An 18,578-nucleotide genomic window follows, 5' to 3' on the forward strand; every position below is an offset into this window, starting at 1 on the left:
TAATAATGGCACTGCCTACTGCCAGGAATCAGATGTGATTATACAAGAGATCAACTGAAAATGTTTCCAAATTGAAGACCCCACTCTAAAGTTTGTGAGCTGGAGAAAAAGAGTCTGACGTGGCTTCAGCCATTTTGGTTCGTTTATCCCCGCAAAGCCTGCCAGTACCAATCTATAAAGGGTTCTTTTTTTATTCATATGGTTATTCAAAAGTCACGGAAATGCAATCATATGACCAATTGACATTCTCACAACCATTCATGTGTCATAATATAAAGGAAATACAAATCTTATTTGTATTTTTTTATTACATCGAGAAAATTACCGTTTATGGTCACGGAAATTGCCAGCTGCATCGGGTGAACCGGTTCGCGGAAAGTGTACCGCAACATATCGTATAGTGACGTTTGAATTGGAATATACCTGTTAATCGGTCTTATCGCCCACCCCCTACTCGTCTGTGGATATACCAGAACGTTTGCTAAAGTATTTCCGTACCTCCTCCAGGTTCAGAGATTCTAGCCTATGTTACACTCTGTTCCGAATCTTCGAACCATTTGAAGATAGATGGAGGAACCGTTATTCAACACAGCGCTAAGAGTTGTCTACCTTGCTCACTAGATTCGACCGAAGAGATTTTATGGCAACATATGTGCAGTTACTACATAATTTTCTGTTTCTGTTTTCAGACATTCATAAAGCTGTTCTGTGTTGGTTTAAAGTTTTTCAAGAAAAAATTCGAGGTAAGGCGCATTTAAACAATACACAATGTATTACTGAATATCATTTGGCAAAATACATATATATGTTTCTATGCTTGATGAACCATGATGTATTATTTTGTGTGTATTCGTTGTGCACATACACGACATGCACATACTCTCTCACACACATGATTACCCTTTTGCCGAACATATGGTTTTAATGCTTATTAGCGGTGAACCATTAATATAATTGTCAATTACAGTGACGTGCTATTTGATTATTTGATGGCACCCAGTTTACACGTTCTGTTGTTTAGTCTGTCCTAAAGGAGTGAAAAGTTTTTTTCACATGGCTGTAGGCAATATTTCCTGTACTGGCGCCGTAATTTCACAGGTTCAGGGTGTTGTTCAACTTTATTTCAGTTGTAATGATCTGTGTCTGATGTATCAAAATCGTAAGTCATGATTTCATTTCTTGCTAAAATTTGAAATGAGTGTTTTCTGTTGTAGGTATTTGACGCCTTCATAGTGATAGCATCCTTTGCCTTGGATTTCATCTTTCTGGATAGCCGCTGGTATGAGACAGGGAAAGATGCTACAACCATCCTTGTCTTGCTACTACCTTGGAGAGTAGTCAGGATTGTAAATAGTGAGTCAGCCGCATAATACGTATTGTCAGTTGTAGGAGACAACATGGGAGAGCTGATCTTAGCCCTATTCCAGCAATAATTCATCAGAAATGGGCTTCACATATTGTACCCTTGTGGGGAGTCGAACCCGGGCCTTCGGAGTTCCGAGCGAATGTTTTAACCACTAGTCTACCCCACCGCATGTTAAATATAGGAAGGCTTGTGTACCTTCTTTCTGTCAATGCAATTCAGAAGCTTAATTATGTCGTTTCGTCCTACGCTCCGGGTATTGATCATGTCTTGTCTCTCAAGTACTTGTTTGTGATCGAGACACGATCCACGGAGACTTTGAAAAACACTGGTGTCAGTGTGAAACTTTATGAACAAATATAATTTTTGTTCCTCTGTATATGGATAGATTGATCCATGTCTTAATGATTGAAGGAAACCAAGAGAAGCACTTTGGATCTGAAGTTTGATGGCTGGTATTGCCCTTCTTGTACCATTGGGAATAACTTTGGATTAAACGCTCCGATGTAATCACGTATGACTGCATTCAGGGAATGTCATGACTCTTTATTCAGGCAGGTCTTATACATTAACCATAGTATAACTGGTTGAGAATGACAATGCGTGAGTGACTGAGTGAGTTTGTTAAGTTTACATCACTTTTAGCAAATTGAATATTCCAGCACTATCACGGGTCAGAGACTCGAACATTTCATTAGTGGAGAGGGATTTCAAATCGGAGGGTCGAGGTTCGAGTCCCACTTAAGAAAGTACATTTGCAAAAGTTTCTTTAGTAGTCAAGCACGTGCATTGTGACGTCACTTCCGGTTGTAGACCAAAGATGCAACTCTGTGTGTGGTTGTACGCCATTAAAATAAAAAACTAACTAAAAGTGTACAGTTTCAATGAATTTTAGGTTTCGAAATCTCATTCTAAATGACACACATTCATTTCAGGTTTCTTAATGACGGTGAATCATAAACATCATATTGAAATGATGACCATAAAACGCGCCAAAAAGAAGAGTGAGGTGAAGAATGCAAAGCTGAACACATTGCTGGCAGAAATACGGGTATGTATAACATGTGGTGGGTGGGTGAGGCATGCTTGACATCAGTCACGGATATGTGCCACATCAGTAGTGTGTTTGTGGCAATCAGTCATGGATATGCATAGCAGACATGAGGAATATGAATAAAGTCATTGAAAGGTTTGTATGACATCAGTCACGGGTATGTGTGGCTTCTGTGGCTAGTATGTATGACAGCAGGAAAGGCTTGGAAGAAGTGGTAGGACGCAGCACACTAAGTTCATCACGCTGCTGACTGAACCAACTTATCAGTGATGGGTAAGTCTTTGAAGATGTACGGATGTATTGGAATAACAAAGTCAAGTATGGCCTTGAAGGACGCATGCAGATATACGGATGTATTGGAATAACAGTGACGAGTATGTCCTTGGCGGACGCATGCAGATATACGGATGTATTGGAATAACAGTGACGAGTATGTCCTTGACGGACGCATGCAGATATACGGATGTATTGGAATAACAGTGACGAGTATGTCCTTGGCGGACGCATGCAGATATACGGATGTATTGGAATAACAGTGACGAGTATGTCCTTGGCGGACGCATGCAGATGTACGGATGTATTGGAATAACAGTGACGAGTATGTCCTTGGCGGACGGATGCAGATACACGGATGTATTGGAATAACAGTGACGAGTATGTCCTTGACGGACGCATGCAGATATACGGATGTATTGGAATAACAGTGACGAGTATGTCCTTGGCGGACGCATGCAGATATACGGATGTATTGGAATAACAGTGACGAGTATGTCCTTGGCGGACGCATGCAGATACACGGATGTATTGGAATAACAGTGACGAGTATGTCCTTGACGGACGCATGCAGATATACGGATGTATTGGAATAACAGTGACGTCATTTATGGACGTTTGTAGATATACAGATGTATTTCAACAATATTCAACACAGGATGTATTTGAGCAACAGTGATCGGCATGTATTTGAAGGACGCGTGCAGATGTATTTGAGCAACATTGCCGGGTATCTAAACACGCATCCTTGGATGATAATCTATGACAGTTGAATCATGCATTAAAACCCCAGACTAGTTGAACCCAGTACAATACGGGTAGGTATATGACATGATCCTATGTGAAGTTCGAAGTAATCCAATCAGGGCGAAGGGGAAGGCTAGTGACTGAAACCTTCATGCAGCACGCAAATCACCTATGGTGTTTTGGTAATTCTTTAAAAGTGCATGCTATGCTTCAAGCAGTGGTTTAGTGATCCGACCTGATGACCAAAATTACAAAAAAAACGCTGTATGTGCTTTTGCACACTCTAAGGCACATCTGATTGGTACATCTTAAATTGAACTATTGAAATAATGTACTCAAACTCCACGACAGGCCATACCAGTAAAAGGTGATTAGGTGTTCTAAGGATGCCATTTCACAAAGAATTCATTCTTTCAAATCGATAAAGTCTAGAGTAGACTTGGCGTCTTCCGAGTTTTGTGAGAGATTTCTTTAGGTGTGACCTGATTAGGGCTCCGCAAGTTTGGTGATGTAACATCCTTTTTGGTGAACCGTTGGAACAGTAGCTTATGTTGGAATGGAATGATGGGATTTCAGACTGCAAAGAAACAGGTAACTTTATAACTAGACAAATTTAGGCTCCCTACGTGCATTCATGACAAAGCATTGTAATAAAGACATGAGGCACTTTTTGAATTCAACGTTTTATTGATGTGGCTTGTCTAATAGAGTCGTCTTTTTTCCTTTGATGGAACTGTTGTGCAATGATACGCCAACTTGTTTGATTGTCTTGCTGCGACAAAAACATGTGCTCCATATCACTCGGCAACGTCGTTTTACAACTGATCGAAGAGTACCTGGTATTGATGGTGTCTGTGTACGCCTACTTTTTGCGTAGCCATGAGTTGTTAATATAATGGTTACAATAAAATTAGGTCTATGCATTCATTAAATACATCCAGATGAAGGCCCGTGTAACCGAAACTTTTCCATCACGTCCATCGTGGAGAGTTATACACATCTGTATAATACACTGGGAACAGGGAACGTTTTTACAGACGGATTCATTTTGTTCATGTAGTGATTGCGTGACTGAGTAAGTTTAGTTTTACGCCGCACTCAGCAACATTCAGGCTATATGGCGGTGGTCTGTAAATAATCGAGTCTGGACCAGACAATCCCCTGGTCAACATCATGAGCATCGATCTGTGCAATTGGGAACCGATGACATGTGTGAACCACATCTGCGAGCCTGACCATCCAATCCCGTTAGTCGCGTCTTACGACAAACATATGGCATTGTTCTTATATACATACAAATATGTGACTGTTTCACCCTAATGACTTGTTGAAATCGTTTGTAAGCTAAAGCAATTTCCCTTTGCCTGGCAGCTTATTCCATTAATGAAATGAAATGCAATAGGGCAAGGGAAGTAACTCCATTAGACGATGCCCCTCTCTATCGTAATCCCTCCCGAAGTAAAGCAGTACTTCGAGGAAATCAATAATTTGTCCGGTACTCAACACAATTATGCCATGTTTTTGTTAAAAGAACATATTTTGAAATGGACCTGCAGCATATATTTTGGGCATTACGTGAAGTGAAAATAATGTCAAGTGATGGCAAGGTATATTTTGATAAGTTCACCCTTTGTCTACTTTTTTACATTTTGCCAGTAATTACCATTCGTACATTCAGATTGTTGATGTTGTCATGATGTTGTTGCAGAAAGATGTCCAGTTGTTAATCGCCCTGTGCAAAAGCAGAGATATACCTGAAATTGAAATATCAGCATGTGTCTGTAAGTACAAAAAACTAAAACATTTTATATATTTATAAGAACAATGTCATGGTAACAAACCCTTCTGCATGGAAGATATGCATGTACACAAACAGGTAGAAGGGTAGAAATTCGCTTTCTCGTGTTGGCACTGTCTTATCTTCAGCTAGTAGGCATCTCAACTGATTCTCTTCACAAAGAGGATGTAAGACTTAATGTTATCGTTTGGTCATTCCTGAACAGGAATCTCACACTGTTTACACCTTTAGGGCAGGATACGCTGATCGTTTCGAGAACAGTTAGTACCGTCGCTATTGAGTTATGAATAAATGAATGTTTATGTTTAGAATCGGTATAAAAGGGGTTTGATGCTTATGTTTGAAGATGCACATTAGAAGACATCTTCACGTGATTTCAGAGTAAGTTATCTGATAATTGTAAGGGTTCTAGCTCTTACATAGAATCATCGTAAATTAAACGATTAGCAGAAACTCATTGCATTATGGTAAGGGAAATTACTAGAATATAACAATTATACCTGATAATTGTTGTTGTATCTGTAATGATATGAACTCTATTGATTAACTATTAACTCTGGTATTTTCTAGAACAGTCACTTACACATAAAGCATTTTCTTTCAGTCGGATAGGGCGTCACTTTCTTTCAACCTCTCGTTCAGCGAATATTTATCCATTATTTATTCGCTAAATCTGGCAGACGACTTTATACTTCTTACATCTTCAAAAGGCTTCAAGAAACATTCTTCTTCTTCTCTCAACAAATACAAATAAAGTTGTTTTGTGTGTTTCAAAAAAGAAGGAAAAATACTTTATTTCTCAAAGGTCTACAGAACTAACTATACAATTGATTTCAGATGGCAAAGGGCGACATAATGCAACAATAGCCGCCATGTCTTCATTCGCATCACTAATGCTGATCAGTACACTGGGTAAAAACGCTATATACGAGGACGAAATATATGGCAAACTCTTCCGAGAGGCGCTGGCAGACGAAGACGAAGACGAGGACGAAAACGGAAATGACGTAAAAGAGGAAACGGAAGTGGACGAAGCGATTGAGATTGATGTAAAACCAGCCAAAAAGGTAGAGACTAAGAAAAAGAAGCCCAAAAAAGTTCTTTGGAAGCGAAGTCATACGGTCCCTCGTAGAAGTCATAGTATTGAAAATATTGAAAATGGGAACGTGTTTTACGTCAACGATGGTTTCTTAAGTGCGACAGCCAAAGATGATAGAGCTGCGTCGGAAGAAGCACGTAGAGCTAGTTTTCACAGTAAAGCCTCAGTTCGTAGTACACCTGGGTACACGAGGGGGAGCAATTATGTGGTGAGTGGTGAGGACTATTTTTCTTCTATTATTCATCCTCTGACCAAAGGAGAACACTTCAGGGAAATCAAGGCCCTGCACCAACTGGGGGACATGTTGTCGCTTCGTAACTACTCAGTCACCGGGCACTTGCCAATAGATACACACACTACTGGCCAGTAAGATGTAAACATTCATATAATAATTTGTAGTTAAGGAAGGTTGGCGAGGGTCAATGAAAGTTGGGTTTTTTTAAAAAATTTGTTACAATCGTTAAAAACACCGTTGTTAGAATGCTAAGTTTATGATGGAGGTCAGTTAAACTGTTAACTATTGATTTAATAATAATTGACAACACATTTGGTGACATGGCTTGTCGAGAATAGTCTCAAATAGTACTGTTACATTCCAACATGCTCCAAATAGTATACGTTTGATATAATTATTCGATGACAGATCACAGGGACTTTTCATGTATTCCAAAACGAACCAAAAACACTGGCCAGTTCTGGCTTGGGTCTGCTTGTTGACTGAGTAGAAGACTTGTGAAAAGGTCTGTACGGAACAGACAACGGGTGCCAGTTTAGGATATGTTTTTACTGTATCCATGACAAATGTGTCATGAGCTTGTTTTGGTTTGCTTATCTATTCTGTCATCCTCGCCACGAAAACCGTTTGATACACCTTGCTGCTTTTCTTTTGCACTTTAATAGGATTTTAATCTTTTATTTGACAGACCATGTTGTGACATAGCATCGGTAAACGTGGTCGGCGGTGGCGCATCGTGACACTACGATTACGGCGAAGGTTAAGGCTACCACGTAAAGCACAGGGCGTACTTTCCGTGAAGTGTATCATTTGTTAGAGGGTGTTCTTTTCTATTTAAGAATTACTAACAATTTGTCTGTTTTCTTTTTGTGGGACAATGTTTCTATTAAGTTGACAAGGAATAAAGTGTATATCTTTACGTCTTGCAAGAGGTGTTATTAGTTAGTAAAACTGAAGGAAAACCTTTGTTTTGGCTCTCGTACAATAGCAAATATATGTAGGTTCAATCGTGAATGAAGTATTTATGTTTTCACTTTACCTGCTTGAATTAATTATATTTTGGCTTAACATCTCACAACAAGTAATATTTATAAGAGCAATCGTGAATTATATAATCATTATTTGGCTTTACATCTCATAACAGGTAATATAGGTAAGTGCACGCGTGAATGAAATAACGATGAAGGCTTACATCTTACAGTCGTAAATGTGAGTATGTACGCAATGACGTCATCGTATACAGGTATGTCAGTGCGTTATCTATTATCAGTGTTACCTTTTACAGACCATGGAAATTTGAAAAGACACAAATTAACCGTAAAAAAACTCTTAAATGAATTAAAATCTATTACACATGGCATATCTTGTTTTATAAAATGTCGTACATAGATTAACAATAGATTATTTGAAAACAGTTCATCTTATGTAATATACAAAAAAAATCATCAAATAAGATTTTTCAGATCTATCTCAAATGAATAATTGTAATATTGTTGTTTTACAAACTGCAAGGAAAGTTACGTGAATGAGTAGAACAGACAAACAAACATTACATACGATAGACAAATAACCACATTTGATCAAGTCATACTTATTCTGACATGCATCACAACACCCAAAAAGCGTGAGCAAGTTGATAAGAATAGGAAGAAAATAAGATTACGTTGAGCCACACCATGATTAAATAAATATCAATATCAATATGGGATGTACTCTTATAAATTCAACATTAAGCATATGGAAATCAGTGAGTCCCATAATATATATTTTTCCCAATATACTGACACTGTCTGACATTCTGATAGTTCTGTTGCAGACTTTCGAGGTGACAACACAAGTCACATACCTCTGAGCCCCGACGACTCTGAAGAAGAGATCAACGTGTGATACGAGGAGCCTACCAGGACCCAGCAATGTGTAGTATTTCGTCAAATATCCCATTATTCTTCTAATGCAATATAATCCTGCACGGGGTTGTTTTCTACCAGCTTCATTTAGAACGTTGTCTGAACAGTTCCTGTTCTAGAACATTATTCTTTTCAGGAATTTCCACTATTTCTTGTTGAAATGATCATTGTTGTCATAATGCCTTACATTTCTGTAACTCTGAGATCCCTATACGCAGATACACGTATAGGATATTACATGTATAGGATATTACACGTATAGGACGCTATTACGGTAAAACTGTCATTAATGGCATGTCATTTTCGTGCCAAATGTCATATGCTGGCGATGATTATTGAGCAGATAAATTCTTATCCTCAATACATTCTCAAAACCATATCATTTGTACTTCTTCCTTCATCCTCTACATGCACAAAACAGCAACTTTTCTGGAGTTTCTTCCGGAGAACTGGTTATCCTATTTGGTACGGAATTAACTACTTTGAAAATCACAGGTTGCTTTTAGATTGTCGAAAAAATAACATTGGTCACAGTGTCTTTGAAAGAAGTCCAAATATCCAGGGATCCCTGGTCCAAATGACGTCATGAAAAGGAAAAGAAGTCGACACTGAAACCTGCAAACAAAAATCAAAATGGCCACTTACTAAACATTAATATAAACAATGTACCTACATATGTTTTATAACTTTATTCACTTAATACCAAATATCGTTAATAGTAGTTTTGCCATTAGCATTACATGGTGCATTAGTGCATAGCATGTCTGACAGTACTTACAGATTTCCGAGTACTTTTCAGTCGTCACTCACAGTGTTTGTTCATTCAGATAAGTAAGGCTTCTCACATTGTCGGACCCGGGTCTACGGCGTGACAAGCGAACACTTTAGCCACCAGGCTACCCTCGTTCAGATTAGGGCAGATGGACATCCACCCAGGTGGATTAAGATTTCCATCCTTATAGACGTACGAGAATGCAAAGATCACTCCCCGCGGACTGAAGTAGGTGCCGTATTCCTGAGAAAGTATGCCCACTTTGTTGGGTGTAATGGGGGTCATCGATTCATTTAATCCACATACTTTGGCAAATGGAAATGATATATGTGATGGAGAGTATAAAATGTAATGGGTCATCATGGATGATGTAGTGAAAGTGTGGAACACTGAGTCGTTGAAGATGCCAGGATCAAATTCGAAATTTGCAACCGTCTACTGCTTACGTACAGATGGTAAACGTGGGTCCGATTGCTGGTCATGGCATGATATGGATGTTTAGCCGTTGGAGGAATGATTTAACAACCCTGGCAAGTGTATTATCATTTAAAAAGATGAAACATTTCCCAACGCTCCGTGCATATGACATCACTAATGGTGCGATCATGTTGTTCCAAAAGCGTTGGTCTGAGCTCTGCCATGGAGTATATTGTGCACAGTTGGTCCAGCCATGGTGTACCACCCTATACGTGTAATTTCCCACCTCAAAAGCTGGGTAGACGATTTTCCACGCTCTTACCCTGCCATCGTATAGTTGTCACCGAGACTGAGTTATCCAATTATCAACAGCATCAAAGCTATGTAATACAAGCTATGTAAAGCCATCACAAACGCGTTTCAATCATGATACATGTTATTTAAACCTTTCGATGAATAAGATCTAGTATTATTTATACATGGCCTTTGAAGTAGCCATCTTGATTTTTGGTTTGTGACCATTTCGACTTTCCAAGATATTATGAATTGGGTTGATGTGGGTGGTCAGTGTGACTACTATGGCCATTGATTTTGACGTTTGACGTTTTTACCTCAACCCTGAAAACCCCTGAGATAGATAGCGCAATACTGCATCAATGCTTGACTCGTACTAAACATAAAGGACCCCCTCCCTCTAAATTAAGATCCCGGACAGAGTAGGATTTAATAAACAACGTATCTTATGCTTTCAATTAATTTCAAAAGTACGAAAAGGTACAGTTATCTTAAAAATTAAAAATACATGTGACCTACAGGCAATCACTGTGCTATGTCCTTACTGAAATACAAATTATGTTAAATCTCAGGATTAAACTGACAAGAAGTTCATGCATCATCTTTTTTAAATTTAGTATTCTTTCTAAATTCATATACAAGTTAATGCAGCTTCATTTTCATTTTTCACTGATGTCTGAGGACATTGTCACATAAAGACATCTGACATCCAGGTGGTTTAATCATTACATGCACATCACGATGTACTTTACTGTAACCTACTACACTGTGTAGTCTTTTACTGCACTGATTTGTCAGAGTATCAGAAGCTTAGGTCCATTAGGTTTCTCAGGCAAACATGAATGTCTGTGTTTTAGCTGTCAGTGATGTAAACTATGCATTTGTTTCATGTGAACGTTTCTGAAGTGCGCTTCTGAACTAAATTCAGTATTTCATTGGACTAGGTTCATCTTTCTGGTTGTTAAACCCTTTCAGAACAACGAAAGAAAACCAGATATCTTGTAGAATTACATTTCTTATTCGAAGAAACCACTGGCTGTCAAGACATTGACCATCCTCTTTCTAATCCATTACCATGATTCCAAAACGTACCAAAGAATGAACGCGCAGGCCCGTCATTTTCTACCTTAAAGAAATTTAACATCCAGACTGAGAGAATACATTCTTTCCAGCACACCCGTAAAGACAAGGCATTACTTGTACTCGTCTACTCGTCGTACAAACACAAACGAAGCTGCTACTTATCTTCATGGCAATATGTACCATTACCTGTTTTGTGTCCAGGAGTGACAAGTAATTCCTAATGATTTTCGCAGTGACAGAGTGACGTATAATGTCGCTTTAAACAGTATTTTAGTTATATCATGGTCATCGACTCAGCACATACTGAAACGGCCAAGGGACATAACTCCACATATGCTTCACGTCACTAGTACAAAATATCAGAAGTACTGTACTTGAAGTTGTGATCTATTTTCTTTAGAAACAGTTTTGGGCCCCAGTATTATTTGTGGGTCTTGCGACGGGCAGTTTACGATTTTGTCCCGTCATCGGGGAAATACGATGTAATCTAGACAGACACTCAAATGGCTTAGATTTAGTCCTGTGTTTTTAAATCCCTTTTGAACGTTCTGTCATCTGAACCTACTGCTTTTGTAATGAATAAGTATTTCAGGTTTCAGAAATGGGAGTGATCATTATTTAAGGTTTTTAATCAGTAACACGAAGTAGAGTTCATTCCATATTTCTATACGTCTCTCTTGAGGATAGAGGTTTAGAATATCTAAAATTTTGCCAATCTCTGAAGCAAGTTATAAAGATTTAATTTGTATGTTACACAAAAATGTGCTACTGATTCGGCATTCTGGACATATCTTGCCGTTAAATCTTTGCATGCATGGCGGTGTTCGTTTACTGAGGTGAGATGTATTTCTCACTGGATATTTGCTCATGTAGTGTAGGTTTCGGTTCAGCAGCATCATTAGAGTTGTCAGGAAAGTACATTATATATTATTCCTCACAGGAACAGGACTTAAATAAAGTACACTGTGCAAAGAAATTGATTCGCTCGAGTTACGCGTGCAGCGTGAGAGTCTGTCTCAACAGCTGAAATCAAATGTAAAAGCACAAGGACAGGTATTCTGTTATGATGTATGGCTGATTCAAACCTGTAATACGATGGTGTTGACATCTGTGCCGTATTATATCATTGCTAAAAGGATCATGTATCTGAAAGTATTGTTCTGTTCAAATCGATGTTTTATGTCAGTTTTGACGTTAGCCACCGAGTGTACAGAGCATGTCAACAGTTTAAGCCAAACAGCAAATAATGATTCAGGTTTCAATGTTCTGTAGTGCAGTGTGATCATTATGCTGAACGCCAAAGGTTCATCCGTAAAACTGGCTCAATGTGTCCCAGACACCGTACTAAAATGTCAGACACAATCTGTATTCAGGAATCAATGACATAATTGCCGGATGCACCTTAGCGAGTGATCTGGATTCTAGTTTAGTAATATTAGTAAAATTCCAGCCAAATCACACAATTTCGCCACTGCTGAACAAGATAAAGTATGACGTCAAACAAGCAGTCGACTTTATGCAGTCAGATTTTAAGCAGTAGAAAGCAGTTCTTGTCGAGCTTTTCCGCTATAGTTTCTAACCAGCATCTATATTACAGTCTTTCCTTTGAAATCTATTGCGTTAAAATTTCATAACAGTCTAAAACTATCTCGATATATGCCTGATGTTAAAGAAAAGGTTGCAACTTTGTGTAGTATGATGTTTGTTCGGCGGTGGCGAAACCTATCAGTTCTTGCTTTCAAAAAGCACTTAAATCACTAAGTTAACCTTAGTGCAATGTTAGAGAATCGGAGTTGAGGTTAACCTTAGCTGTTGAAGGGAGACCCTGGTTGATTATGTGACACCAATAATGTAATTGTTAAGTCTCCACACAATGTGCTTTATGCAGGGCTAGGGAACCCCGTCTTTGGTGTGACGTGAGAACGCTTTATTTAGGTTATCTGAACGTTCCTACACAATGAAGATCGTCACTCGTTTGTTCCCATCGCTGTATGAGGGATTGAGGGTAGATAACTCTTCACTTGATTTCAAGTCTGAACAATGTGATAATGCATATCACAGCTGGCAACCTGAGTCCAACAATCCCATATGTAAAACCATACCTGCAATCATGTGTGAGTGAATGCCATTTTCAATTAACGGACATGAAAACATGTTTTGATTCAGGAAGTACACGTATCTCTGTAAATGAGCATTTTACCCAATTTTCACTTCTCAAAATCGGAATGCAAAGATGCAGCATGTTGTCATCAACTGAAATTGAAAAATTCGATGTTTGAAAATTTCAAATTCTGGTATTCGTTTTCGATACCATTTTTTACTACATTGCAATAAATAGCAACCTAGACATCTTTGTAGATTTATGTAAATAATTCATGTATATAAGCTAATGTCCACTTTACCAGGTATATTATGCAATGACCTCGTCCGGTTAAAAGACGAATGATATGTTACGATATATCTATAACACTAGGTTTAGATGATGATGATCATGATGATGATGATAAAGAAGATGAAGATGGTGATGACAATTTTGTACTCTTCTACATGGTAGCGTTTGTGTTAAAATGTATAGACGACATTTGTTTGAACTATGACCTTCCTGTATTATTATACTGTTAAAATTCATTGTATATAGTTGACGATTCCACCCGAATGTGATACTGGCATTGCATATGCACCTTATTTACCATAGATATACTATAGCAGTTCTTACTGCAGGTATTTGTGTCCTCTTCTCAGAATAATAAAAGATATTAAAGAAAAGTGGCATTGTTTTTTTCCTTTGTTGAGAATCTAGTTTACGTACGAGCTGAAGGATCGGGGCTGTTGGTTGGTGGTTGGTTGTTGTTTAACGCCGCACTCAGCAATTTTCAAGCTATGAGGTGACCGTCTGTAAATAATCGAGTCTGGTAGAGACAACCTAGTGATCAACAACATGAGCAATCAATCGACGCAAATAGGATAGGTCACCTTTTCTAAACCGAATCATTAGAGGTCAGGATCGGGAAAGACGATAGGTTAATACACGATAGGGTAATGGTACCCAAATATTTCCAAATAAGTTAAAATAAATTTACAAATGTACCAGTGAACATACGGGTTATAAATGGTCTTCCGTAAAGCACGTTTGTCGGAAGAGCTGACTCATGGGGTCAGGTGGTCAGACTCGCTGACTTGGTTGACGCACGTCATCGTATCCCAATGGTGTAAGTTGATGTTCATGCTGTTGGTCACTGGATTGTCTCTTCGAAATTCGATTATTTACAGACCGTTTCTTTATAGTTGGAATATAAGTGGGTGTGGCGTAAAACTTAACTCAGTCAATCACTTTGAGATGTTCAGGCCCTAACAAGATTATATCAGGTGAGTGAGTGAATGAGTATTAATATTTATTTTAAGTGTGACAACCTCATTGTAAGAAGAAAGAACAAAGTGGTGTACTCTGTGAACACGTGATTGAAGCCAACGATTACGGATATGGTACTGAAACCCCTGGAAATTCAATCAGTGCAAACCGGGATTCGAACCCATGATCACATATTTCTGGTGTGTCCAAACACATGCCTGTGCAAGTGCAGACCAGCAAATCACTGGTTGTTTATATATAACACGCATCTACATGAAGACTGAAATTGTGTTTTAACATTATTAGGAAACATAAACTTCTTAAGATTAAAATGATTTTGTGTTGTATATTGAGGGAATACTCCCAGTTGAAGAAGTGTAATGGTTTCTTATCAAAATGCATGTAAAACGGAAGGCTAGTAATAATTATGCACATGTGTAGACTGGGTGGTACATGTTTATCAGTGTCATCATTTCATATTCCATGAACAAGTTCGGGTCAAGGTTGTTCTATGTGTTAAGAATAGGCAATACATTTGTTTTCCTCATGTGCGAATTCCTTTCGCATGTTGACATTGCCCTGTCATTAATAAATGTACAGATAAATAACTCTGCTGGCATAGCGTAAACACGTTAAAGATAGATGCTTAAGGGTGTAAACAAATAAATAATAAGTGTAAAACCTGAGTTGTTTTGATTTGAAATAAGATAAAAAAAAATATGAGCTGGGGCAAAATGACAAAGAATGTAAATGGAACAGGAAAAATAAATCATCTTGATGACGTCAAGCTATTGTTGCCTTTAGGTCTAGACCAAAAGACTCAAGGTACACTAAAAGTACTGACGGATATGTAATGCAGCATAGCAGAAACATACCCTAATTTAGGTAAGAGAATTAATTCACAAAAGTTCCTCTTGCAAGCGCTATGGCCATCTTGAGGCTATGCTAGGTTTACGATCGTCACTAAAATCGCTTTTGTCCAAGTTGGACCAGTTCCTCACCTGTCAGGGCGGTGGTGTAGCCTAGTGGTGAGAGTGTCACGCCGAACACTCGGGTTCCATTGCTCACAGAGATACCCGCCATGATGTTGCTGGAAATTTTCTGACAGCGGCGTAAAAACATATTCATTCACTTACTTTCCTCATTGTAAGCAGGAATTTAGCTCATAATTGCTGACACTGAGTCTGTGTCTCACCATCTATGATTGTTTTCCCCTTTATCGCTTCAAGAACGCCAGTGTTATCACAACTCGCTACAAACGTTGAAGCGATTGTATCGTGAAACTTCTTGAAAGGGAGACAACCCGTACAGGTCAGGTAGGCAATCCTGTCGCAAAAGATGAGCTGACTTTGGGAAGGAATCCAATCTGTGTTATTAAGACAGACATTATCGAGTTAGTCCCACCTGTCCGGTTTGTTTGATGTGCCGACAGATAATCCCAGTCTTGTAATCAACACTCAATCTGGATTACGTCGGATTACCTGACCGGACAAGTGGGACGACCCCGAATTTACACATTTGAATTACTGTTAGATTAAGGTTTAATGTGTTTAAAGGTATCCACTGGGAAACTATAGGCCACGCTGGTATCTCTCTAATGTCACTATTTATGTACCTGGAATATTGCTGGGTGCGGTGAAAACATAAACTCACTCATTAACTCACTTATGAACATACAGTCACGTATGTTTGGGCCATACATACCATATAAGCAGAATCACTTTCAAAATGTATGCATTTTTATTTTTAACTGAGGACAAGAGGGAAAAAAACATAAGTGACAATATACACTCGCTTGATACAACCATGACTTCATGACTGCGGTGGTTGCTTATCTCTTTCCTAAATATTCAGTGCAACGGAATCTGATTTGCCATTTGCCATTTCCATTTGAGATGCGATGACATGTGTCAACCAAGTCAGCGAATCCCGTTAGGTGACGACAAGCATGGACTACTGATGACCAAATCTGACCAGGATCCTCACTGCGACAGGAGAGGCAAGACGCATGTTTAGTTTTGTCCGTCTTACACAGCAGGCCCATTGAAACGTTCGTATAATATTTACACGTGTGCTCTTCACCTAATGCATATTGTGCGACTTCTCTACTGCTGTCGTGTATTTCACGCATATGGAATGTCAATGCGGTGTACGAAGGATTGGTTTCTAAAATAGGAAGACACCTGTGTGAATGCTGTTACAAGCAGTTGCTTTCCCACTCCGCTTCAAAATACTCATATCTTCAACGTTTGTGTCTGATTATTCTGTGCGTCATTAAAGTGACGATTGTGTGGTGATATGCTTGTTTCAAAGACTGTCCGTTAGATACAGAGCACGCATCTGAAGGTTTAAAGAGCACTATTGCAGGGAATCATAAAACAGCGAGAAATAAAGTTCGATTCAAGAGGTATACAGACACACTATGCTTGTATCAAGTGGTAGGAGCAGAAACAATGTATCTATCAAGGGAAGGGATTGTACCATTAATGGAATGGAATAGCATAAAACCACATACTGTTTGAATGTTTAAATCTAGTGATATTCAGATAAAGAATTCCGAATGTGCAAAGGAGGTATAAACAGATGAAGGATGTCTAAAGGAATTGTGTATAGAAAATCAATCAAGCTGTACACAGACTAGTATCTGAAGTGGTAAAAGGATAATGAGACTAAGGCTAATCTCCAAAATGAACATATCTTACAAAAAATAAAAGTTAAAGGAACCCAGAAACTTTCTTCAATTTCAGATGCTTTTGAAATCTGAACTTGTCACATTTTCATGGATATATTTGTTCCAGGGTCTGTTTGGCAGACTAAAATATAATGTCAGATAAAAAAATGTATGGAAGAAGACGTGTGTACTGAAAGCGGTGTGTAAAGTGGTACAAAAGTAAGTACTTCCACTGAGACGTGCCTCAGTGTCAGGATGAAGTGTTATTCTGTGTCTGGATGACGTGTTATTGTGTAAGTCTATGTCTTGATGAAGAGGTATAATGTGAGTCTGTCTGGACATCGTATGTCGTATTGTTATTCAAAATGATGTTTTGATATGAATGGTTAACTTGCGCAGGCAATAACTCTTCCGAGGAAACCAAAATCCATTTTTGTGACAGAAGTGGCACCATGTTCAGAGCAGATGTGCATTGTAGTCTTTGAACCAAACTTTCAAAGATTCTTAACCTTAATTATACACATCCTATCCGTAAGACAGTAACGGTATTGATATCATAAAATGTTTGCAAAGTAATCAACGTATAAATGGCTCTAAGAACGACCAGTAAAGATCCGGGTTAGAGTATGTCTTCAGCAACCTATGCTTACCACAAAAGGCGACTATGCTTGTCGTAAGAGGCGACTAACGGGGTCGGGTGGTCAGGCTCGCTGACTTGGTTGACACGTGTTATCGGTTCTCAATTGCGCAGATCGATGCTCATGTTGTTGATCACTGGTTTATCTGATCAAGACTCGATTATAAACAAACTGCCGCCACATAGGTGGAATATTGTTGCGTAAAATTGCGGCGTAAAACTAAACTCACCCACCTCTAAGAACGGACATGAGTGTTTTGTCAGGCTTTGGAAACTGTTTAGTCTCTAGAACATCATTTGGAATTGGGAACATTTGACTTGTTGTAATATCAACACCAGTCATCTGTCTAACATACCTTCAGTAAATATCAAAGCTATATTCCGAACATCCATGTGATATTCGAAAGGTAACTCTATTTAACAAGTGCGACATTATCAACACTTTATTTTCCAAGGACTTCTGTAGTGTAATATTACACAATCGAATAAACGTTTTGTCTCAGCGTATTTTCAGTCCTGTGTTTCCATAACATTTGTCTGTCTGGGAACATCTGTACTTCTCGTTTACAGTAGCAAAATCTTGTAAAAGATTTCAGATTAGAAGCTGTTACCCGGACTGGGTATCCTCTATGGTCAGTTGAGTCGGTGACTCGATCATTGGACGCGCAATACCAACTGGGCTGATTGAAAACCTAATCCTGTGTTTAATATCATCTGCCCATTAATATGTTAATACATACCAGTGTTTGACCGGAATCACGTATACTTTTTGTTTACTTACAGGTAGTAAAGCATTTTTCGTATTGCTAGTCAGAAACTATTATGATGTTTGGACAACCTCTAAAGTCTTGGAGTCGGTGGTTCGATCCATGGGCGCGC

At 38.6% G+C, this 18,578-nt stretch overlaps 1 protein-coding gene across 3 annotated transcripts in view; it reads left to right on the forward strand.

Moving 5' to 3' along the window:
- LOC137261164 (uncharacterized) overlaps window positions 1-13,808 on the forward strand; it is a 46,282-nt gene extending 32,474 nt beyond the window's left edge. Inside the window, exons 4-9 of one of the 3 annotated variants that reach the window (XM_067798866.1) lie at window positions 690-743; window positions 1,215-1,353; window positions 2,299-2,414; window positions 5,146-5,218; window positions 6,073-6,549; window positions 8,386-13,808. In XM_067798866.1, the coding sequence (XP_067654967.1) occupies window positions 690-743; window positions 1,215-1,353; window positions 2,299-2,414; window positions 5,146-5,218; window positions 6,073-6,549; window positions 8,386-8,456 (930 nt within the window). In that variant the 3' untranslated portion in view covers window positions 8,457-13,808. The remainder of the gene's footprint in view (window positions 1-689; window positions 744-1,214; window positions 1,354-2,298; window positions 2,415-5,145; window positions 5,219-6,072; window positions 6,550-8,385) is intronic. The other 2 variants (XM_067798867.1, XM_067798868.1) reach the window with 2 other exon arrangements.
- Window positions 13,809-18,578: the final 4,770 nt, after the last annotated feature.

The sequence above is a fragment of the Haliotis asinina genome, chromosome 14 (assembly GCF_037392515.1).
Source record: "Haliotis asinina isolate JCU_RB_2024 chromosome 14, JCU_Hal_asi_v2, whole genome shotgun sequence".
In the NCBI taxonomy this organism is placed as follows: domain Eukaryota; kingdom Metazoa; phylum Mollusca; class Gastropoda; order Lepetellida; family Haliotidae; genus Haliotis; species Haliotis asinina.